Consider the following 24,855-nt stretch of genomic DNA (forward strand, 5'->3'; position numbering starts at 1 on the left):
ATATTATAATCATAAATACTATAAGCGCCCATTGTAATGTTTATGTCACATCACAGATCTTTGCCAGCTTGCTTAAAAATGAAACATGAACAAAATATGCAGGTAGATTTGTCGGCATGTCAAAAAGATGTTTAAAAGCATATTTTATAAAATTTTACATTTACACTATTTATTCATGTAGTTATGACAACAACAAAAAAACTATGCTGAACTAGTTAGTCAATCACAGATGTTTCCGCTGGCAAGGTTGATAAAAGAAACCACAATAAAAACCTCTTAAATATTGTTCATTCTAAAGCCAGATGAACACCGTTCCAACATAAAAATTCAAATTTAAACAGCTGCTGAGTTATGATTGGACAATAATTGCTCTTCTGTCAATGAATAGATCAATCATTCAGAATTGACTTTATTATTATTCTAATGGTTTGGAGCCATCTTGGACTACTGTGGTCTCTTACACTGAGAACAATATTTCATGCTCACATGGGAAAAAAACATTTTCCATAAAACCGTGTGAAGAACAGGACTTTGAATTTATAAGACCTTTTCCCGGAGGGAACAGTGACTGATGGGATATTGTTTTTGAAACGAGGCCAGCGAGAGTGCAAGTCAGAGCTCATCGGCCTTTGAGGAACATCTGGAACTCCTTAGAACATCTGTGTTAGATCAGGCTCTGTAAAACACACTGCAGCACCCAAAACACAATGACGGTGCTTTACTTGTGACAAAACATAAGAGTCTCCCCCGTAGGTTGACCCTTATCTTTCCTTGAGAGCGTTGGTTATTTATTTCCATATTCTTTCATTTCATTTATTTTCTCCCGCCTCCTCCCGCTCTGATTCGCGCTCGCTGTCACTTTTAGCCTTTGTGAAAGAGTCCGTGTTTGTGTGTGTGTGTGTGTGTGTGTGTGTGTGTGTGTGTGTGTGTGTGTGTGCGCGGTGCCAGGCAGCTGCTGGGTTTGTGTACTCAGCCTGAGCCTCATGTCTACACACAGCTCGCACTGCCCTTATCTGAAATGACCAGAACCACATCAACAGATAAAGAGTCAAGCCCCGCCTGCTCACTCTGCTGGGTGGTCTATACTCTGTCTGCAACCGGCTGCAGCTAACTGAGACAAACATTTTTCTCTTACAGTGCAAAAATGTCATATAAATAAATATATCTTCAGTCAATATAGGATTTTTGAGACTAATGGTAATAATGCTACGATGCTAAGGTGCTCAAAACGCTGCTCTCTAAGAATATTTAACACTTTTACACATTATACACTGTTAAAAATCTTCGTAGAAATAACAGTAAAACACTGTCAAATACATCAGAAATAGGGTGTAAAATAAAAAATTGTATATCACTTTTAATTAATCAAAATCAAATCAAAGGATAGCACAAAACTTTTACTTTTTTCTGCCATAAAGTGGAAGAAACACAGTTTTGCTGAAAAAAATTAACATTTTCATGCAAGATTTATGGAGAAATACCATGATGTGTGAATGAATGACACAATTACCCTAAAAATAACAGGAATATTCAGTCTAAATTACAGTTTTTGCTGATATTTACATTTAAATTTAGAATAGAAAATCCACTCACTGTAATTTTTACGGTGAAGTTCTGGCAACCACAGCTGCCGGTATTTTACCGTAAATTAACAGATTTTTTTTACAGTGTACATAGTATGTATTTCATTGTCAATCAAATTGTAAAAATGAAAAATAAGAAAATAAAGAATAAATACAAAAATATAGCTACATAACTACTGTAGTGTGTCTGGTATCAGTCAATTCCTAAGCATTTAAAAATAAAAATAAAATAAATAGCTAAATAGTTCTCAGTCACTTGATGACCATTTGAATAAACAATACTAATAAAATGTTTTTTAAAAATACTGGATGTTCAGTATCAGTCAATTGATGACCATATAAATAAAGAAGAAAAAAACATAACTATATGACAGCATTTTTAAATTCCTTACTCACAGTCAGAAAACTCATATGGTGATACCGATAGATACTGATAGATATACTGATAGATACTGATAGATACTGATAGATAACGACAGATACTAGGCTTGTCAAAAGTATCGATACTCAAAATGTATCGATACTAAAACGTTGTATCCGGATACAATACTCATTTTCAAAAGTATCGAGTATCTGAAGCTTGTTATCATAGTTGCAGTTTCTTTTTGCACAACTGTTTTTTATTATAAATATTTAACCTGTGGTTCTGTTCATTTTTACATGTTGCATTTTTCTTGTTAATAAAAATATTTCTGTTAAATTTTGGGGTCTTTGTTTTTATCCTTGTGGTATCGAAAATGGTATCGAGTATCGAATATTTTCCTGAGTATCGGTATCGAGTTGAACATTTTAGTATGGTGGCAACCCTTATAGATACCAAGATGTCTGTGATGGGCCAGTATCTGGCTATTAAAATTTTCCAGCTCATAAATCGGTCAGGCTCTACTTTTAACCCTCTATGGTACGGTGTTGCCCTCAGGCAACATACCCATTTTTGGCCTGTCAAATTTCTACAGTGCATGTTTTTGAGTGATGCAATACTTTAAAAAAGAGGGGAGAGTATAGGGAACCAATAGCAATGCTTTAATTTGTCACATGACCTCCAGGAGGCCACATAGAAACCCTTTTTTGCAGATTTTTCCAAAGGAAACAGCTTTGCCATTTTGCGCCACAAAAAATCACTCAAAACGGAAAAAAAAAATCTGGAAAAAAATATATTCCTACTGATAGATGAGTAAACCTTCTTTTTTGATAGTTTCATTCACTTAGACTGTTCAAGACATTCATTTCAATGGGTCGTTAGTTCAATGATACAATGTTGCCTACAGGCAACATTCAGACAAGAAACCGGTTAAAGTTCCTTTTATTATGTTTTTAAATTTAAAATGTGATGTATTGTACCCTGTTGAAGCTACTGAATCTTTTACACGTTTATTAAATAAATTATGTTAAAATTAATTTTAAAAACTTTCTTTTTCACTTATTTTTTTACTACCATTATGGTACAATGTTGCCTATGACCCCAAAAACTTCTGACTTTTTTTTTCAGATTATGTTTATTTAGTCTATTTTAAGACAAAAAACACTCTAAACATTTTTTTCCTAACTGGCATCATAATGTGTACCATAGAGGGTTAAGCTGAAGATGAAAAGATAACAATCACCAGTAAAGTCTTGTCATTTGTGTAATACGTGATGAACAGCAGGGAAGAGTTTTGTCCTTTCTCAGGAAATCATTTCCCAGGACATTTCCAGGACAACATCAATCAAACTATTTAAAGGTGTTCTTAGTTTCTAAAATCTGTCACCATTGAGACTGACATGGAGCAGTGTCATTCACACAAAAATGTGAATAGAGTTTGTAGATTCCTTTCAAAGATCTTTACATGCACATAAACCTGGGTAAGAAAACTGTTGAAGGAAATGTTGTGCAAATATCATGGAAAAACTGTATCAGAAAAATGTTCTTTCACACGGAAAGATCATGACAAAGTGTCCTTGCTTCAATTCATTTCTGGTAAAGAAAAAAAAAAAAAAAACATTGCTTAGATCTGAGTCCAAACCCCCGCCATTAACCATTTCCTGTCATAAACACCTAATAGTTCACTCTGCATGATAGTTTACTCTGTAATGAGCAGTAAATGGGGATTTTGCACTGCACAAAGTACTTTTTTCCTTCCATCATTGGGATTTTTAAAAGCACTTTATGGAGCATACATTTCACACTCCGACAGACAGAAAATATGGTGCACTTTGGAGTAAATAGAGAGTGATTTCGGACATATAGCCTTAGTCTGACATTTCACTTATTGTTGATCCAGAAATAATTTATACAGAGACTTGTTCCAGAAGTAGACAGTAAAACATGGATTTTTGTTCTCGTCAGCTCATATAATAGAAGCAGTTTACTGTAGATGACATTAGCAGATGGAATCTTGCAATCTGAGAAGGAAGTACTGTATTTTATCTGTATTTAAGTAAAAAACAAATGTATGAGGCGTAAGATAAATCACAAAAGAGCGGGAAGTGGGTAACTGATATTATATCTTTGTTCCTCTAAAACAGGAAATGGTGAAAATGTTCAGCAATTGTTTCTGCTCCCCAAAGTGTAATTTATTCAGAAACCCAGTCACAGTATATTTTATTACAACAAGTTTTTTAAGCTAAAAAAAAACACAGAATACACTGCCACTGTAACTCCTTTCCCTTGTCACTGTCTTATCTTATCTTATCTTATCTTCTTATTTGTGAAGAAACATTTTTTTTTTCATCCATCAACATGAAAGTATGACTGAAGACAAAGAAATCTCCATAAATAGTTCTGTTTGTTGGCTTTCATGCATTTCCTTCCGCTGTTTTAGACTCATCTTTGAGTATTTTAGAGGCTGTGCACTGAAACACAAGAACACACACGTTACATAAATAATGCACAACCAGGTCTGGAACAATTAGTTGTAATGTAAAGCCAGATATTCTGATTATACTGACCATGTTCAAACTCCTTTTTCCAGCCATGTTTCTGTAAACATGGTCAGAGACATGCTGGGGGTCCTAACACTGAAAAGCTACACACCACACACTTCTGCTGGCAACCACGTGGGTGTGACTTCTGTGGAGAGAGTGTGACTACTAAAGTATTTTGGCGTTGGAGCTGCAAAAGTGTTTTTATTTGGAAAATAACAAAATCTGCATAAAAGAAGCAGGGAGCTCAGGAAACCTTTTGTCACAAAATCACCAAGTCTGGAATGCACGGGATCCCTCCAAGGTTATAATAGTTTGGGATTTTTCATTAGTTTTAGTTTTGTGAATTTTTGTTTTCAAATTCAGTTAGTTTTAGTTAGTTTTTAGAGTGAGTTTTCTAGTTTTAGTTTAGTTTTTATTTTTTGAAAATGCTTAGTTTTAGTTTAGTTTTTATTAGTTTTAGTGTTAGTTTTAGTTTTTTTGTAATGGGCTATGTGTTGGGTGCGAGATTCAAAGTGGTCATAATAAATTTTGCCTTTATTTCCTTTGGTTTATCATCTCAGCCCCAATAAGGTTATTAACTCTTACAGTTCTGGGTGTTTTGAAGTTTGGTTCTCTAGTAGACATCCCAGTCTCAGTAAACATATTCACCATGTGTTGCATGTTCAAATAGAAACACTGAATTATGAATGAAAAAAGTTGACAAAAACGAAAACTAAGGACATTTTCACTATAATTTTAGTTAGTTTTAGTTAGTTTTGTAACCACAAAATACAGTTTCAGTTAGTTATCGTTTTTGTAAAAACTCTAGTTTTTATTTTTATTTCAGTTAACGAAAATGTTTTTTCAATTCTAGTTTTCGTTATTTCGTTAGTTTTCGTTAACTATAATAACCTTGGATCCCTCTAAAGACGCTAAAGACAACGGGTTGAGGAATAACTGCTGTGATTAAAGGGATAGTTCGATTTTTTTAAAGTGGGGTTTCACATGGTACTTCTCTATAGTCAGTGTTGTATCTACTAGGGGTGTGCCACATCGTATTGTTCATAATAATATCGGTATATATTTTTTATGGTTAAAAAAAATGCATATCATGATATTGGCAACGTTCCTACTTCTTGATGTAGTGGCGTAAGGCTAACAATTAAAGTTGTTTTAATCACAAAAAGCTACTTCCTCTCTGTCGCTAAACACATGCAGCTTTCAAAATAAGAGCACGGTGTGTTAACAGAATCCACCACAGAACTTACAAGAAGACTGTCAAAATAAGATGCCTTAAAGAAAACATACAAGAACCTTTATACTCCTTTACAAAATGTCATTCAAATATGCCCCCGGAACCTAAATGGTTATTTTTATTATTTGCTCATACTGAAGAGTCAAGAGTAAATTTTTTTGTACTTGGCAACTGTTGAGATTTGCACTTCACACTACATTTTAGATTTGTATTTATTCATACAGACTAAAAAAAAATCATATTTACAATATCTTTTTAAGTATTTCGTAATATCGTGAAGAATAATCGTTATCGCAAAAATAGCCTGTAATATCGTGATATTATTTTAGGGCCATATCGCCCAGCCCTAGTACCTACAGAAGATGGCTGTTGGCATGCCCCCAGTTTAGTTCCGTTTTATAACTGCTCAAGTGTACGCTATTTAAAATATTTTCACAAATTTGCCTTGTCCTCAGACAGCCCAAAAATGAGCAGAGATTCTTTTTTTTTTTTTTGGCCCACCACCACCACCACCACCCCACTTTTGGAGGACAACTTTATTTTTATTTACAGAACAAGAAGAGGTCAAACAACTTACACAGAAAATAAGGAAAAGGTTTTTTTTCTTGTTTTCCAGTTTAGGAGGATTTTTTTCTTGGCGACAACTAGGGCAGTGTAGTTATAATGGGATTATGTAATTGTATTGGTGACATGACCCTAGCTTAATCTGTTAAACATTAAACAAACATCTGTAAACACTAACTAACCGATCAAGTCAGTGGTAGACAAAGTACTGCAGAGTAAATGATTTTTTTTGTCTGCTGGCTTGGAAGACACCATATATATTGGCTTTAGTTCATCATCGGGAAGGTAAAGTAATGAGAATAATTTAAAATTTAGGCTACACTGATATTAATTTTGGCTAAAATATGCATTGCTAAGCTTCCGTGTCGCTGCTCCTGCCTGCTTCTCCAAACTGCAGACCGCCATCTACTGTAGGTAATAAAATGACTATGGATAAGAGCCTCATATAACCCCAGCTTTAAAAATATATGAACTATCCCTTTAAATAAAAAGTCTCTTAGAGGAGTCATGTCAACATTCTAGGAATGTAAAGGAGTTGCAATTAGCTTAAAAAAAACAATGATCTGTGCCAGAAAAAAGAAACTCACAACTATAAACACAAAACCATACATGGGCAGTTATTCAAAGCAGAAAGCTTTCTTAAAAGTGTCCGTATCTTTCTGCAATGGAGCTGCAGACATGCACAGTCATAGCGAGCTGACCAGAGATAAGCTTCCCTGAACCACACAACTGGCAAACAACATCCTGTGCATCCTCTCTCTCTCTCTCTCTCTCTCTCTCTCTCTCTCTCTCTCTCTCTCTCTCTCTCTCTCTCTCTCTCTCTCTCTCTCTCTCTCTCTCTCTCTCTCTCTCTCTCTCTCTCTCTCTCTCTCTCTCTCTCGACCCCACCACCTCCACTCATATGACCTCTCCTCTGTCATCGCCCTGTTTAATTATGGACTGTCTCATTCCAACAACAGGGGGGGGGAGACAAAGCACAAATCTCTCCAGGCAGCCAAACAGCAGTGTGTCTAGAAAGCTGGGACCCCTCCAGTGTCGAGGTCCTCGAGCTTTCAGATTCTCAGAAGGAGAAAGTGGACAGCAGAAATCAATTTTGACCTGATTTTTTTTTTTTTTTTCTTTCTTTTTTTTTTTTTTTACTTGAAGCAACGGTTACCAAACTGTACACCAGCAGGCTGAACTGGGTCTGCTGGCTGCTTGAGTCGTAGTTGTTTCCATGGCAACCACTGGACCAACTGAACACAAGCACTGAGGGAGACACTTAGCAATGCTGTTTATTCCCCCATCATACTCAGAAGTGATGCTTAACTGATAACTCATTTTCCAGCGCTCCTATTGGTCCACAGATTGGTGGTGTTGGTGGTATGGGTGTCGAGTGTTAAATCTGTAATCCTCATACAAGTAAATACAGGCAGTAACAAACAAGTGAGATCTATTTATATGAAGAAACAATTGCACAACAAGGGGTGACATACATCCAGGTGCATCAGCGCCTAAATGTTGATACACTGCCATCAATCTGCAGCCTTTAAATAAAGCTGTGGTGTGTGTGTGGGATCCCATCAGTCAGCACGGATCCTGGTCACAAGCAAAGTGTACATGTGACAGGTATCCTCGTTAAAATGCTGCTGCCGCGTTAAACACACAAATTATTTATCAAGGAGGCTGTGGAAAGGACTGCGTGGGGAGAATATCGGATTCTCCTCCGATCACACCGCCCCGCTGCCTCAGACTCCTTCACTTATACTGGGTGTCTTATTCTATAGCCGCAGCTTTGTACAGGTGATCAACACACGGCTGACACTTCCTCCACTGGGATCCAAAGTACTCCTATCGTGATGCACGATGCACACAAGGTTATTTGAGCACCAGGAGCTGCTGTGAAACTGTGAATTGCTGATACGGTGTGAGATTTGCTCTGATTAAAATGCTTTTTTTTTTCTCTAACATCCTGGAAATTTGAAAAGTGAGTAAACAGCCATTTGGAAAGTTTGACGTAAAACCATAGTGGATTAAGCATATTACTACGTAAAGCAGCGCAATAATATTTAAACTGTATTCCGTTATCTTATCTACTGAATTAAAAAAAACAAACCTTAAACACTTAGTAGGAGCATGATAAGGAAACCTGTGAAACATATTGGCTGTCCCCTGACCCAGAGTCCACTTGATTGAGGCCTGGTTTCCCTTTTGAACTGTTTAATGTGCTTTTAGGGGCTTAACCCACCATCTCTGCTGCGGTCAAAGATCAAAGAGCCATCCCAAAATGCATTAGCTTATGCTTCATTAACGCGCAGCAGAAAAAGATAAAGAAATCATTGTGCTATCTGTGAATATACAGTATTAGCCTTCAGGGTATGTGAAAACGCAGGACCATGCAGAGAAAAGGGGGTTAGAGTGACCTGCCTGTTGCTCTGACGCAGGCTCTGATAAGACTGTCCCATGTGACGCAACAGTTAGCAGAAACGCCATGAGCTGGGTATTTTTAGGAACCAGTCTTTGACCTCTCACAGCACTTGTGTCAACAAAATCCAGACAACAATTCTAGCTTTTGTCAGGGACCGTAAAGCAAATAACGCCGGGGTGAAGAATATGCGGTTACAAGGTGTTTCAGTGATAAAAATGTTAAAAAATGTCATTGAGAAATATATGTGTAGTGATCAGTGTGCATGGATAGCTGCACAATGGCGTGTATAAAACATGCTTGGGGTTTTACTGGAACATTTTTCTGATTTAATCCTGGACAGAAGCACACACTGTACATGTCAGTATTCACACTCAAATAGACACCCACACATACAGGCAGGACAATAGATTTGAGATGTTGCTTCCCAAAGAAAAACAAACAGCAGCAATCCTGACAAACATCAATAGAGACTAGAAGGGAAGGTGACAGCCATAACAAAGCATGGGTTGGTGTGTGTGTGCTTTGTGTATTGATGGGTGGGACATGCACATGTGTTTGCATTGTACTGCTATGGCCAATTGATTTCAGCTGAGGAGTCTGAAGATCACAGACATAGCAACACACAAAAACATGAGTGAAGCTCGCAGGACGTCTCCATTACAAAAACACTTTTACTGTACGTGTTAAAGCTTTGATAGATTGGTGTTTGTTTTGAAAGCAGTCCTGTGTATAACAAGGTGGTTTAAATTCACTAATATACTGCAGTTTATGGTGTGAGTGTGTATAATAAGACTCTCGAATTGAAGCTAAGAACAGGCACTCGATTCTACTGTATGCAGCTGTAAAAACACACACACACCAACCAACGCCAAGAGCAATACAGCTTAGGACACAACCAGATGGACCGCATGTGTTTTGAAAGGTTTGAGGGGATTAAGGGCAATAAATTTCAATGGACGAACATGACATCTACATCTGTACCAGAGCCTCAGTTTACTGTCGTCCCACAGGACAATTCTATTACTCGTTAAAAAAAAAACTATTTCATGTGCAAACATACAGTAATCAAATTCAGAATTGGGTAATGAGAGCTTTGTGTGATTATATTATGGTATATTTTGGCCAAGAAAATATGATAATGCATTTTTTTTATTCTAAAGTAACCTTTTTTTTTCTCTTCTTTGTGAAGATCTTCTTGATCTTCTCATTTGTGTTTTTTTAATATTTTTTTTAAATATTTTTATTGCATTTTTCAGAACACAAAACACACAGAACTGCTCAGACATGACAAAAAAGAGGAGTAAAAAAACAAACAGAATGTGGGTACAGCATATAGAAAAATGTTATGGACAAAATAACAAATGACAGTGGGCACAGTTTCAGACCAGTCCCTTCCCCATTGATCTCCTGCAGCAAGACACAACAGTATCCAGATGACAATAAATACAGAGCATACAAACACAACACGGCCATAAGGTGCTTATTAGAAAGTGAGCTCTTAGAACAAAGTTATTTTTATTTGTTCAGGCTTTTGATTAATTGTTTTGTGACTGTTATGGTTGTTTAAATTGCTGTTGTTTGGTCTTTTAAAACTTGTATGTACATTTTTATGTTATGTTTATGATTTCTATGTGAAGCACTTTGTGACTTCTGTCTGTGAAATGTGCTATATAAATAAAGTTTACTTACTTACTTACTTACTTATGAAACAGGCTAGGCTTCATTTGTGTTTTTGAATAAGACATTATGGCTGGGATACTCAACTTGCTTTGCCCAGGGGGCACTTTTGCAAGTGCAAGGGCCTGTTAAAAAACAAACAAATATTATTTATCAGATAAAACAAATAAACATTAAAAGGCCGATAACTCATCGTTGCCAAGAGGCAAATTCAGTTGCAGCAGAACCACACAGGTCAGGAGCGTTTTCAAGGATGTGAGGACTTTCGGGGAATCTGCCCCCGGCACTTACTTTTGTACAACAAGCTCTATTTGATACTTTTTTTATGCACTCTGGCAGTCTCTATTAACATTCAAAGTACAAAAAAAATCCCATTCCAATATGTAATAGAATATCTATCACTGGTGTATGGAAAAAATGGATAAAAGGCCTTTCAAGCCATTGTGTCAAGACTTTATTATTGACTTTCGTGTCTCTGATTTGAAGCACTTGTTTTGTGTTTTTGACAATATAATTTAGTAGGTTACCTTAAACAGGACAGCTTGTCTGTCAAAATGTCAGATTATATCTAAAGTAAGTCTCTCTCTCTCTCTCTCTCTCTCTCTCTCTCTCTCGATGTAATATTTTCGGTAACACTTTACAATAACCATCATTTATAAATGGTAAATAGACCATTTATAAATGGTAAACATATAGTTTATAAACGTTTAATCATCATTTATAAACAGCCTATAGACCATTTGTAAATGGTAAATAGACTATTTACAAATGGTCTATAGGCTGTTTATAAATGATGATTAAACATTTACAAACTATATGTTTACCATTTATAAATGGTCTATTTACTATTTACAAATGGTCTATAGGCTGTTTATAAATGATGATTAAACGTTAATAAACTATACGTTAATCATTTATAAATGGTTTATTTACCATTTATAAATGATGGTTATTGTAAAGTGTTACCATATTTTCTAATACATATTCTACATATACATTCTAATTAGGGTTGTCAAAAGTATCAATACTCAAAAAAGTATCTATACTAAAACGTTGTATCCGGATACGATACTCATTTTCAAAAGTATCGAGTATCTGAAACTTGTTATCATAGTTGCAGTTCCTTTTTGCACAAGTTTTTATTATAGATATTTAACCTGTGGTTCTGTTAATTTTTACATGTTGCATTTTTCTTGTTAATAAAAATATTTCAGTTAAATTTTGGGGCCTTTGTTTTTATCCTTGTGGTATCGAAAAATGGTATCGAGTATCGAATATTTCCCTGAGTATCGGTATCGAGTTGAAAATTTTAGTATCGTAACAACCATAATTCTAATTAAACAGATTTAGTTAGAATGTAACAACACACTTTATCATTTGAATTCTTTAAAGATAACATAATAAATAGAACCGTATTGGTCACAAAAAAACCCCACAAAGCTAGAAAGTTTGACATTTAGAGCTACCCAAGTGCACTTAAAAGCATCCACATCAGTACTTGCCACATCAGTAGCCATTTTTAAAAACAGATTAAAAACCTATCTTTTCTCTACAGCATTTGGTTGAATTTTGTGCATGTGTGGTTGTGGGAGTGGGTGCACATGTGTGAGTAAGTAAGTGTATATGTGGTGAATATGGAATAGCTTGTCTACCTGCACTCTTCAATTAATTTGTAATCGATTTTTGTTTGATTTTTCTGCGTTTTTTGTTGCTTGTTTTTTTTAACTGTAATTATGTGTATACATTGTCAAGCACATTGAGTCTGCCTTGTGCATGAAATGCGCTCTATAAATAAAGTTGAATTGAATTGAATTGAATTGAATCCATGTTGTGAGTTTGGCTGGAGAACGGGGCATTAACAGGGCATGAGATGCAAAACACTTAAAATGTAGACTTGACATGTGAAATGTCCTTAAAAATATCCTTCTATATGTTTTCCAATGATATCACGGTGGACTACATAAACAACAGCCAAAAAGTAAAGTTTGCAAATAAACTTTTAACATATTCATTTAAGCTGCTCCATTAGGGGTGTGCTTTAAAGCAGTAGTTCTCAACCTTTTTGAGTCGCGACCCCCAATTTAACATGCATATTGTCCGTGACCCCCACTCACTGAACACAATCTCACACGCACAGTTCAGATCACCCAAAAAAAGAAACAAAATGACCAAAAAAGACACAAATTGACCACAGAATGATCAAAAAAGACACAAAATGAACAAAAAAAGACACAAAATGACCAGAAAAGACACAAAATGACCAAAAAGACACAAAATGACCCAAAAAAGAAAAAAAATGATCAAAAAAAGACACAAAATGACCAAAAAAGACACAAACTGACCAAAAAGACTAAAACACATTAACACATGAACACCTTAACACAGTGGAGACAGAGCTGACTTCCAAAATGATTTGGCGACCCCCAGAAATCATCTGGCGACCCCAATTGGGGTCCCGACCCCAAGGTTGAGAATAGCTGCTTTAATCAACAGTGACCAGGCAACATAAGCAAACATTTGCAACATCACTTTTTGCAAGCAAACCTCCACTTTAAACAATTGAAATAATGTCAGAGAAGAAAAAAAACCCTTGCTTTCAAGTAGGACATGCTCCACATGAGGTTGTTATTCAGCTCCTTAAAGCATTTATAATGCATTTCTGTTCAGTGGCTTTGAGGTCGCCACAGAGCCGCTGACCCAGATATGGTGATCAGGGACAACACTGACATTGACCCCTGATCTTGTTTCTGAGGCAAGTAAGTTGGGTGAAGATGTGTCCATGCTTTCTGAACACGCGTTCTGTTGATATTTCTATATTTAGGAGTTTGAGTTTGATCCTCACATCTCAGTTCATAAACATTTAGAGCAGAAATGCCTAGGAGTTTGAAATAAATAGGAAAATATTTTTGATTTAACTCAGCAATTCACTCATCTCATAAAAATACAGTCTGATATAACGAACATAATTTACTCCATGGACGCTGGTTTGACCAGCTACTCTACATTTTTTTAGAAATCAACTTGCACTCATAATAGAGTAGAAAACCAACTCAACTGCACAGATTCCTTCTCAACTCCCTGTTTGAATCTGCAGTGCCAGCTGACAGAAGTTGGCAATGAAAAGACGGAGAAGAGGATCTGCATTCAGATCATTCTTCATACACAACGTTATCATTATCTAAATATATCTGTACCCATCGAGACCAACAGAAACCCAGTGAGGTTAATGAGTTATTGGAGAAAGAGGAAATACTTGCACACAAGCGTGAAGCAGTGATTGATGATACTGTTTTACCGTGTCACATATAGTACACGGGCGACCTTAGGAATAAACAGCATCGCCGGGCAGCAGCTATCTCATGACATTCATTCACTTAATGACGGCAAACAATGTTGGAGCCTGTGATGGATTGTACTGTTGTATATCATGATGTTACAGAGCACACAGTGGTTACTGCGTTCCCACGAATCCCTAACCAAGCACTCTACGTCTGTAATTATTCATAATAAACAATTACAATATTACAAACAGTGATTTAAAGGTATGATGTGTAACTATTCTGCATTAAAATGTCTAAAAATGTCTAAATATATGTTATATATTTCGTTGAGTTGTAGACTTACATTGTCTTAAATGTTTCCAGCAAGTGAAACTCCCTCTTATGTTCGAACTGTTCATAATGTTAATACATAAAAATGTTTAAAAAATTGGGCCTGGGAAGAAAACTGGTGTCGATGTATATCTATGGATACAGAATGAAAATTCTGATGGTTATCTTTTCTATGATTTAGTTTTCTTTTCCTTTCTTTGCTTATCCTATGTATCAGGAACCTGTACATATAAGAGAAATTATGTTTGTTTTTTAAGAAGGGAAAATATCCTATGTTGTATGTAACCTGTTGGCCTCAATAAAGATAAAATAAAAAAAAATGTTTCCAGCAATTACATTACATTACATACAGCAACTTTCAAATGCAGAGAAATCTGTCATTTTAATTAAGGTAGCATCCGTTTTTTCATTTAGTTGCTTGTCAACAGTGTCACATCTCCTTTGCGCATGTGTCAGCATTGTGGTTGTCTACCAGAAAAGCTGTCATAAATGTACTTTTTATCCAGTTTTGAGCCGAAATGTCACGATACATCTTTTAGATCTTGGTCCTATTTAATTTGTTTTAAAAAGGATGAAAGATTTGAGTTATCAAACGCCTGGATCTGAAGTTACAGAAGAAATAAGCTGAGCAAATGTTAGCAGCATATGCGTCTGCTGAAAAGTGTCAAAGAAACACTGATTTTTAACATGAAGCTATTTTATTCAGTGGAGGAGAGGAGGAGAAGGTGGATAATTGAATTTCTGGAGAAAAAAAAATCCCTTGAAAGATAAGTGCAATATCTCACATGTATATGGACCATATTTATTTTTTTTCACTAATGCAATTCAAAGTGTGCACCTTATGTCTGTTTGTATATTATTTGTATATTATTATTATTATTTCTGAGACATTGTCCCTCGCACTGACTTGATGGCGTTTATTAATCTCATTGTACCCAGGTACAGTGACAATAAAAGTGATTCTGATTCTGATTCTGATTCTGAAATACTGAGGGAATCCTAACCAAGAGAAGCTGACTGCAATGATGGCAACGGTGGTAAAAACAACAACTACCATGATGGCGAACTACTTTTGTTATTGTTTTGGTTGATGGACCCCTAGCGGCAGAAGACTACATATTGTTCCTTCAAGTCATTTGTTTGGGCTGTTGTTGTCCAGACAACATGTGAGAGGATATATGTTACTCAATGCATACCTTACATCAGTAGTTCTCAAACTTTTTGAGTCGCGACCCCCAATTTAACATGCATGTTGTCCGCGACCCCCCACTCACTGAACACAATCTCACACGCACACTTCAGATCATACAAACTCAGTTGATACGACGAATTTTGGACAAATAATGAAACAGACAACAACTAAAACATCTCTGTCTGTGCATTTATATATATTTTTTGTAATGTAATAACTTGCTACTTTGGGATTTGTCAGAAAAGACACAACATTACCCCTAAAGAATCAAATTGACCACAAAATGATCATAAAAAGACACAAAATGACCAAAAAATTACATGAAATTAAGCAAAAAATGAGTCAAATTGACCAAAAAAAGACACAAAATGACCAAAATGGCCCAAAAAAAAGAAACAAAATGACCAAAAAGACACAAATTGACTAAAAAAAGACACAAATTGACAAAAAAAAGACACAAAATGACCAAAAAACCCACAAAATGACAAAAAAAGACTAAAAAACATGAACACTTTAACACAGTGGAGACAGAGCTGACTTCCAAAATGATTTGGCGACCCCCAGAAATCATCTCCCGACCCCAAGGTTGAGAATAGCTGCCTTACAGTAATGTTAGAGTCATCATTAAGAGCTATATCCCCCTATTGTTTTCATGTTATGGCATTCGCATTATGTTCTCCATAAGCGTCCCCCAAGGAGACAAGAGTTGTAAAACAGCTACGTCTGTACAGAAAGAAGCGAGCAGCCACCGTAGCCACCGACCCCCGGTCGGCCTCACCCTCGTCGTCACCCCACCCTTGGAGAAAAAATACAAAGCGTCCCTTGTGTGTGAGAGCACAGAGACCTGAGTGATACTGCTTTATATCATGGTATTCTCCCACTGTCACACAACAGCACACACTCTCACACAACGAGCCGTCGAGCCGGGCGCTTCATTCAGCCCACTGACCTTCAGCGAGCCCCGAGGTCCTTGGCATGACGCACAAACAACACACTGTACAGAAAGACCCCATAGGCCCCAGAATACATGTAAATACGCCGATACAACATAGTGACAAGGCACAGTAGAGCAATACATACCATGCATTCTCTGTTCACACAGTATAACACCACCCTATCATAAACATCATGACACAGAAGACATTTTAAAAGCCAGCGGACACATAGCTGCGTGACAAAGTGTCCAGTTTAGTCCGACGACAGTGATAACACTATATATCACAATTTTCAGTTGCCTGATGTATTTAATCACTTATTAACTACACTGTAAAAAAATGTCTGTAGATTTTACGGTGAAAAACTGCTAAAACATGACAGTAAAAGACCGTAAAATGATAAATGGGTTGTATATATGTATATATCAGCCAAAACAGTATTTTTTACATTTAAAAAAAAAATACAGTACTCCACTGTAAAATACACTGGCACCATGTTTGTCGTACAAAAACTATATTGTAATATATATACAAGCCGTCATTTTTGCATTTATTTTTTGTAAAAAATACTTTTTTTCACTGTTAAATGTACTAAACACCATATCTCTAACAGAAATATACTGTAATATTTAATGGTAAAATCTGGCATTTATAAATTTTTTCTTGTCAATTATATGGCAGAGCAGCATTTCTTTTGATGGAAAAAGTTTTTATTTTTACGCTAAAATATGGATTAAAATGGCAATCTTAAACGGGAAATCAACAGTGCTAATACAATTTTACCGTAATATTACAAAAAGTTGCACCGTATTTATTACGGTAAAGTTCTGGCAACCACAGCTGCCAGTTTTTTACCGTAAAAACAACAGGTTTGTTTTTACAGTGTACTTTAACCTCAATGTTTTTAATTCTGAACTTTTTTTTCCAAAGCTACATTTCACTATTATTATTATTATTAGAATCAGAAAGCCTTTATTGATCCCCAGAGGAATCTATCGATTACTTTCACGTCTAATCAATTAACCGTTTGATCTGATTGTCAGAAAATGGTGAAAAATGTCCATCAAAATGTAACGAAACCCAACGTAAACTCTGTTTTGTCTGACAAAGCAGCAACTGAGAAGATTACAGCAAGCAATCTTGCATTTTTGTTTGAAAGGTCTTGATTGAAATAGTTGCAGATTCAATTTATGTCCATGGGTGAATAAACTAACTGACTAATCATTTCAGCTCAACCCTTTTTCAGCCACAGTGAAACAATACACTGTATTTTGTTTGTTTGTTTGTTTGTTTGGAGACTACGACACATAGTGGGAAGAGTATGCCCCCCTTGTCTTTTTTTATTTTTCCTGTGTTCTTAGTATTCACCATCAGAGTCAGTTCAGGTAATAAAAAGATTGTCATTTTGTGCATTTTGTCACTTCAGGCTAAACACTGTATAGCAACTTCCTGGAAGAGCACTGAATCTCCCACAGTTAAACATTGATTTAACAGTCTTTCCAATGTTCTAGCCATGGAGAAGTTAACCTATGACCTAAAAAAAAAAACCTAAAAATACAGAGCTTTTTTAAGTTATGGGGACAATTTATTGAATATCTTGAAAGTCACCGATCAAGATGTTGAACACTTGAAAAGGACAATGAAGTGTATATGTGTGCATAAAGAAAATGTAATATTCAACACAGCAGCTACATAGGAAATACAGGGTTGTAATTTTTATTATTATTATCCCCTTAACGCCTGAATTTATATAGCTGTATATAAAAAAATGTTTTATGTGTGTTTTTGCCTTTAAGTAGATGGTAAATAATGTTGAGATTATTAATTTCACTTTTGCACAAAAAATAAATAGAAATTTTGGTATGTTGCAAATTTGCTACAGCAGGCATAATGGTCAATAATAGGATAACAATAACACAGTAATATAACAGTGAAAAAACAATGTTTTATTTATTCACCCTCGTTTATTTATATAAATATGCACGAATATGCACTAACCGGCATTGGGGGAATGCAGACGCTATCTCGGCTGGTTGACTGAGTCAAACGGTTTGTCGCATATTTGCGACAGCAGGCGTTAAGGGGTTAATATTATTATTTTTGTATCTATTGGTTTTTTGTTTTACTTTGTTTTGTTCTTTGTTTTAGTGGTAATTTGTCTTGTCTGTTTTGTTTTGTCTTTATCTAAGAATGTGGGCATGGAAACCCTCATTAATGTATGTGTCACGTTAATTCTAAAAACCCAATAAATATCATTTTCAAAAAAAAAAAGAGTCAGTTCAGGTCAACCAGTTAACAGTCAAACAGTCAGACATCAAGTCTCTCTTACCTGTTTCCAGAGGAACGGGTCTTCCTGATTGATCTGCCAGGTGGTGACCACGTGTATGATGGACAGCACTGCTCCACTCAGCACCGCCGCTCTCATCCTGACAGGCAGCAGCGTGTAGATGATGTAGATGAAGAACACAGACCACCAGATGCCTTCTGAGGCGCTCCGGGGCGCCACCATGAGCACCCCTAACACCTGCACGGACAGCAAGACTCCGATCACCAGGTAACTGACCATCCACATGTAGTCCTGGTGGAAGCCGTTGCGGTTGCACACTACCATAAGAGCCATGAAGAGCGCCATCGCTACCGACAGAGCTGATGAATAGGCCACGTGAGGGGCGGCGTGGACACAGTGGAAGGTCAGCATGATGCCGCACACGATCACAAGGACCCCCATGAGCATGGTCAAGGAGCTCTGGTTCAGCCTGAAGAAGTAACGCTGGTATAGGCGCTCCAGTTTGCGGGACTGGAATTTTTTTGACTGGAACACCCGCACCACCCTGAGCCAGCAGTCCGCAGCCGTCACCACCCCCGCTGCGCCGTTGGGACCGTCGTCGCCCATGTCCCCGCTTCCTCCGTTACATCCCCCTTTCCTCCCTTTCAAATCCCCGTCCTCAAAGCCCAAGTCGACCGATTTCAGGCCGACCCCTTCTCCGGGAGCCCCTCCCCGTTTGCCGTAGTGGTCCTCCTGCCATCCGCAACGGACGCCGAAGTTGCCCCCGCCTCCCATGGCCCCTGCCACCCCTCCGCGAAGGTGCTGATGGAGGGGGGCTCCAGAGGGGGGCTCCATAGCATCTGGGTCCCGCAGACAGCTCATGTAACGCGGGTTGCAGAGAGATGAGCCCTTCCGTTTGGACTTCTTGCCATTGCGCTCCCCCCACGCAGTCTTGCGGTCGTCCACTCTGGCGACTAGGAAACCACTGAACCAGGACATTCTGTGTGATCAGAGAAAGACACGTTCAGTATCAAACAGCTCCAATAGATAGATAGATAGATAGATAGATAGATAGATAGATAGATAGATAGATAGATAGATAGATAGATAGATAGATAGATAGATAGATAGATAGATAGATAGATAGGTGGATAGATGGATAGATAGATAGATAGATTACTTTATTCATCCCCGAAGGGAAATTCGGTTGTCACAGCAGTCCGGTATTCAAGTACAATAAAATACAATAGAATAAAATACTGAGGTAGCATAAATAAAAACAACAGAAAAAAACACAGAATAGAACAAGGACACTTAAGAAGTTAAAAAAGAACATCATCAGTTGGTAGGATGGTTGGAAAGATGATGGTAATAATTAAACTGGTGATATGATGGCAACAATGCTATAGTGACTAGACGGTATATAATAATAATAATAGTACAGTATATAATATATATATAATATGTAATAGTAGATAATAAACAATATAAAAGTAAAATGAAAAAATATAAATAGAGTAATTACAAGTAAAGTAATATAATATAAATAATATATAATAATAATAGTAATAATAATAATAATAATAATAAATAAGGCTACAGCACTGAAAACATGTGGGAGGACCGTTTCCTCTTCTGTCCACCTGTGGGACTTAATTTACCTGTTGGGGTTCTGGTACATGTCCCAGCCCTTTCCCTTGCAGCCGGTTCACTCATTTATCCCCGTGGACAAAATTTTGAAGTAGTGAGGAGGGGTTTGTTGAGGCCACACTGCAGGGCCGCAGGGTGGGACTGACTGGACGGGGTCAACAGGTGCACCAGTCGCTTCACGGAGCTCCAGATGTTTGTGCCAGGGCCAGTAGATTAGAGACCAAGATTAATAAGAAGACTCTGCTTCCAGGCCTATCTCCACGGCTTCTGCTGGGCCTAAAAGGCAAAATGAAACAAAAACAGTAGAATGTATTAAACCTTTAGCACAGACAGATCTATAACGGTGTTGTGACACAATTTAAAACAGTGAGTAGATTATGTGAGAAACATCAGATCATGATAGCAATGTGGATGATTTGTCCAATCTGTCGTTGAAGCTAATTCTCATAATAACAAACAGGCCTGACACGCTTTTAGCCTTCAATAGCTTCTTAGGAAACACAATAAAATTGGATCGTTGTCCTCTAAATGCACATGAATCCCATTTCCTGGATAACCGGACACATTTGAGATTTTGTCTCATAAAAACAGACAGATTAACAGCAGAAAGAACAAGCTACTTCCAAAACTACGGGGGAGGATGGAAGGGAGGGGGAGGATGGGACCCAAAATAGCTTGAAGGCTTGGGTTTTTTAAGGTGAACCAGAACTTGCTCGATTTGACCCCCTTATAAAAACACACCCTCTGGTATAAACAGAACAGCATTTTGGAGTCAGTTGGGCTGAAGATAAAGAGCGACTCCTTTGTGCTCTGTTTATTATCACAATCGATGATAAAAGACGAGTAATAAATACAGATAAATGCCACTGGAAAACAGGACACTGTCAAGACAAATATCGAGACAGTAATGGGAGACACAGCATGCCAGGATCTGTGAGCCCTGCAGCATCAAACCAAAAGTTGTTTAGAAATTACTAGAAAATCAAGCTACTTCCCTTTTAGCATTATATAGCATACATATATCACAAAGATGTAACTGAACCAGTCTGGATGAAATCTATATGTACAGATACCATGTGAGTAGGACAGAAAGTCTAACTTGTGAATAATATAAGTTTTATATTATACTATCGATTTGTCATGATCTAAAAAATCTGGACATGCCTGTCTGTATAAATACACAATGTTTGACTTAGTTCAGTTTTGGAAAAACATGCCATTAGTGTCTGAAAGTTTATATCTAATGTTTTATGGATGTTGCTTGTTATCTCTTGCCACTGTATATGTACAGTAAGTAGCATCCTGTAAGCCTATGTGGGCTGGGCATCTTTGAATGTTTGGCATTCATTTGTGTATTGAGTGGACTGAGTATTGACAAGACAATGATGCACATTAAATACATTTTTACATGTGTTTCTATTTTCAGTTACATTTATTTGGTGGTGGTGGGCTGCTGACTCAGTTTTTAGCACCACAGCCACGACTGCCTTCATGTTACCTCAAATTAGATGATCCCAATGAATTCGACAGACCAAGGCATAAAGAGTACTTTGACAAAAGAGTACTGGTATCGGATTGGGAATTGGTATTGACAGATGACCTGAGTTCAAGTATTGTATCAGGAGAGGAAAAAGTCAATTGGTGCATCTCATTTATGAAGCTGTGGTTGTGGTTACAGTCCTGACAGAAAATAGCTAAAATATTCCCTGAATGGACTCTAGGGACCTAAAATGGGCATTTTTTTAATATTGAATTGCAGGTTTATGCTGACCTCGTGACATTTTATGGTATTCTATTATCTCCAAAATGACTATAATAATGTCAAAGCATTTTTATAATAGGAGTTGATATAATAATAGTATGGTCGTTGTTGTCCTAATTGAATTAAACGTCCACATATGCTTCGGCAACTGCTACCAGCTGATCTTACTAGGCCTTTAGACGCCCTGAGCTCCACACAGTGCAGAGAGACACGCAAACGCAACGCAGCCGTCGCCGTCGCTACTGCTGCAGCCGCCTCCTCGACCGGCATTTTCGCCGGAGAGGCATGCTGCGTTGTTGAAGCAAAAATAGCATTTCCTCTATCTTGCCTTGCCTGCATGCGCCTTCTCTGGCACGTATCCGTCCAAGCCGTATCCCTCTTTCCCTGGCAGCGGATCGACTAGATTCAAGGAGAACTACACACACACACACACACACACGCACGCACACACACACACACACACACACCTCCCCTCTCCTCTCCTCCCACCTTCACCACCTCCTCCTCCCCGGCTGCGTCCCTCACTCCCCTGCACAAGGTCGACCAGCTTGTACCCATTTGCAAACGTCGCGGTGTTGCCAGTCGCTTGGTGTGTGTGTGTGTGTGTGTGTGTGTGTGTGTGTTTGTGTGTTTGCATGGTGCTTGGCTGTACTCTCCGGTTTCCCCCACTAGCGTTAGGAGAGGAGAGGAGAGGGGAGGGGAAGCGGAGAAGGGAAGGCGGGGGTGACTGACTATTCCTAGGGGACATTTCAACCGGACAGCCGCTATACACTGGCGTTACAGCCACAAACAGCGAGCATAAAGTCATTCATTGTGGGCTTGTTCCAGTTAGACAAGTCCGGAGCTGTGCATGCATATCTCTCTCTCTCTCCCGCTCTGTGGCCCAGTTATCATCCAGATGATGCAGATGCGAAAATAGATCAACCAATTAGAGTAAATCAAAGGTATGCAACGCGTTGAATGGGCATTTTTTCCATTTCTTTGATCATGTGCGGATGATATGTTTGCGATCCGGTGTATAAATGCCATGCACGGGCAGGCCGTGTGTGAGGGCCCGCATTCAAACAGCGTAGGCTTCTTGTTACATAACACCATGGCCTATGTGACAACCATAGCGGGGACCATAAAACCATTCCGTTGAGTCCGGTAGCCCAAGTTAAGACACTACCAACGCTTCAGCAGCGATATATTTTTATGCAAATGTCATTCAGCCTGCAGCAAAGACAATAGCTCGCAGGATAAGTGTATTGACAAACACGAGTCTTGGGTAAATAAACCGATATAAACATGTTATTGCTGCTGCACATTCCTCAGCATCAGGCAGTTGATGGATGGTAAATAATGTTCTAAAAGCCATCATTTAGACACCCCATGTAATTGCATAGTGGTATGTAGGGTATGCATGGAGGTGTTTAAGTTTAAAGTTATGTTATGAAAAATGATCTGCGGATGATGTGAATCATTATGACCATCAGATGCGACCTGCAAGAGGCTCCAGCCCCTGAACGCCTCTGAATGAAGCCCTCAGACCTGTCAGCTGGAATAAGAAGCACAATGATGCAGCTTATCCTTTTTCCACAACAGAAATGTTATTGGCCGCCAGTGGAAACATGTACTGACCGTGTATCCTTTGCCACCACCACCACCACCAGTGTGAAGCGGAGGCCTTACAGCAACTGTTGCCAGCTATGTCATTCTCTCCGGCAGACATGGTGTATTGACAGTGAAGTGGCAGAGGCGTCCACGGTCCAGTGCAACAGCGTTTGAGACGTTTGTGTGACAGGAGAACATATATTATATATGTCGGCCTGCAGTGTGCAGCAGCACTTACAGCCAGAAAGACGGACTCACCGTGATCATCTTCTGTTTCTATTCCCCGACAGGACCGCTGCAGACAATCCGATTCGGCGTGGTTGTGGGTCGGAGCGGCCAGGGTGGAGGACCATTTGTAGCCCAGCTGTCCGAGGATGGTCCGGTTAAATTGGTCACCCTGTGGTGGATCTCCTCCTGTCGTCTTCTCGCTCCACTCCCTTTCCTCTCCTCCCCCTGACCCTCTCGGCTCCAAGCACCGCTGTCAAGAAGGGGAAAATACAAACATCACACATCCGGTTTTCGTTTTTCAAAGTAAAACCCGTACAACCTCTTTTAAATCCCTACTGAAAACTTTCTTTTATCGTAAAGCCTTTTTATCTACTTAATCCAATGGTCTCAAACTCAAATTACCTGGGGGCCGCTGGAGGCAGTATCAAAATGAGCAAAAAAAACACCCAAAATTACTTAACAAAGACACAAAATGGCCAAAAAAGACACAAAATTACCAAAAAAAAGATATAGAATTACCAAAAAAGACAAAGTATTACCAAAAAAAGGCACAACGTTATTAAAAAAGACACAAAATTATAAAAAAAGACACAAAATGACCAAAAAAAGATACAGAATTACCAAAAAAGATACACAATTATTAAAAAAACACCCAAAATTACTTAACAAAGACACAAAATGGCCAAAAAAGACACAAAATTACCAAAAAAAAGATATAGAATTACCAAAAAAGACAAAGTATTACCAAAAAAAGACACAACGTTATTAAAAAAGACACAAAATTATTAAAAAAGACACAAAATTATAAAAAAAGACACAAAATTACTAAAAAAAAGACACAAAATGACCAAAAAAAGATACAGAATTACCAAAAAAGATACACAATTATTAAAAAAGACACAAAATTACCAAAAAAAAAGACACATTATTAAAAAAAAAACACAAAATTACCAAAACAAGACACAGAATTACCAAAAAAGGTAATTAAAGGGACCTTCCACACATAACATGGTAAAGTGCCATTCATGTAAAACTCACATTAAACTTTCATATCAAGGTTGGGGCCACAAAATATCGTCACGAGGGCCGCAATTGGCCCGCGGGCCGCGAGTTTGAGACCCATGACTTAATCTCTTGGTTGTTGTTTTCTCACCCAGCTCGTGCCACTTTCTATGTTTTGTCATTTGTGATTCCAACTTGTCTGCATTGCACTTTACTTTGCTTTGTTGTTTTATTGTAATTTTTTTTT

The 24,855-nt window shown here is 37.8% G+C and overlaps 1 protein-coding gene and 1 long non-coding RNA gene across 2 annotated transcripts in view; both read right to left on the bottom strand.

Moving 5' to 3' along the window:
* The window catches only part of LOC131971402 (adenylate cyclase type 6-like), a 62,856-nt gene extending 39,077 nt beyond the window's left edge, over positions 1-23,779 (bottom strand). Inside the window, exons 1-3 of the mRNA XM_059332830.1 lie at positions 23,637-23,779; positions 20,035-20,299; positions 18,437-19,373 (exon numbers count right to left, since the gene is read on the bottom strand). Of these exons, the coding sequence (XP_059188813.1) occupies positions 18,437-19,373; positions 20,035-20,054 (957 nt within the window). The 5' untranslated portion in view covers positions 20,055-20,299; positions 23,637-23,779. The remainder of the gene's footprint in view (positions 1-18,436; positions 19,374-20,034; positions 20,300-23,636) is intronic.
* LOC131971411 (uncharacterized) lies at positions 3,888-5,294 on the bottom strand. The gene is made up of 2 exons (XR_009394379.1): positions 4,512-5,294; positions 3,888-4,415 (listed from the first exon to the last, which is right to left on the bottom strand). It is a non-coding gene; the product is annotated as an uncharacterized LOC131971411 (long non-coding RNA).
* Positions 23,780-24,855: the final 1,076 nt, after the last annotated feature.

The sequence above is a fragment of the Centropristis striata genome, chromosome 5 (genome assembly GCF_030273125.1).
Source record: "Centropristis striata isolate RG_2023a ecotype Rhode Island chromosome 5, C.striata_1.0, whole genome shotgun sequence".
NCBI lineage: Eukaryota > Metazoa > Chordata > Actinopteri > Perciformes > Serranidae > Centropristis > Centropristis striata.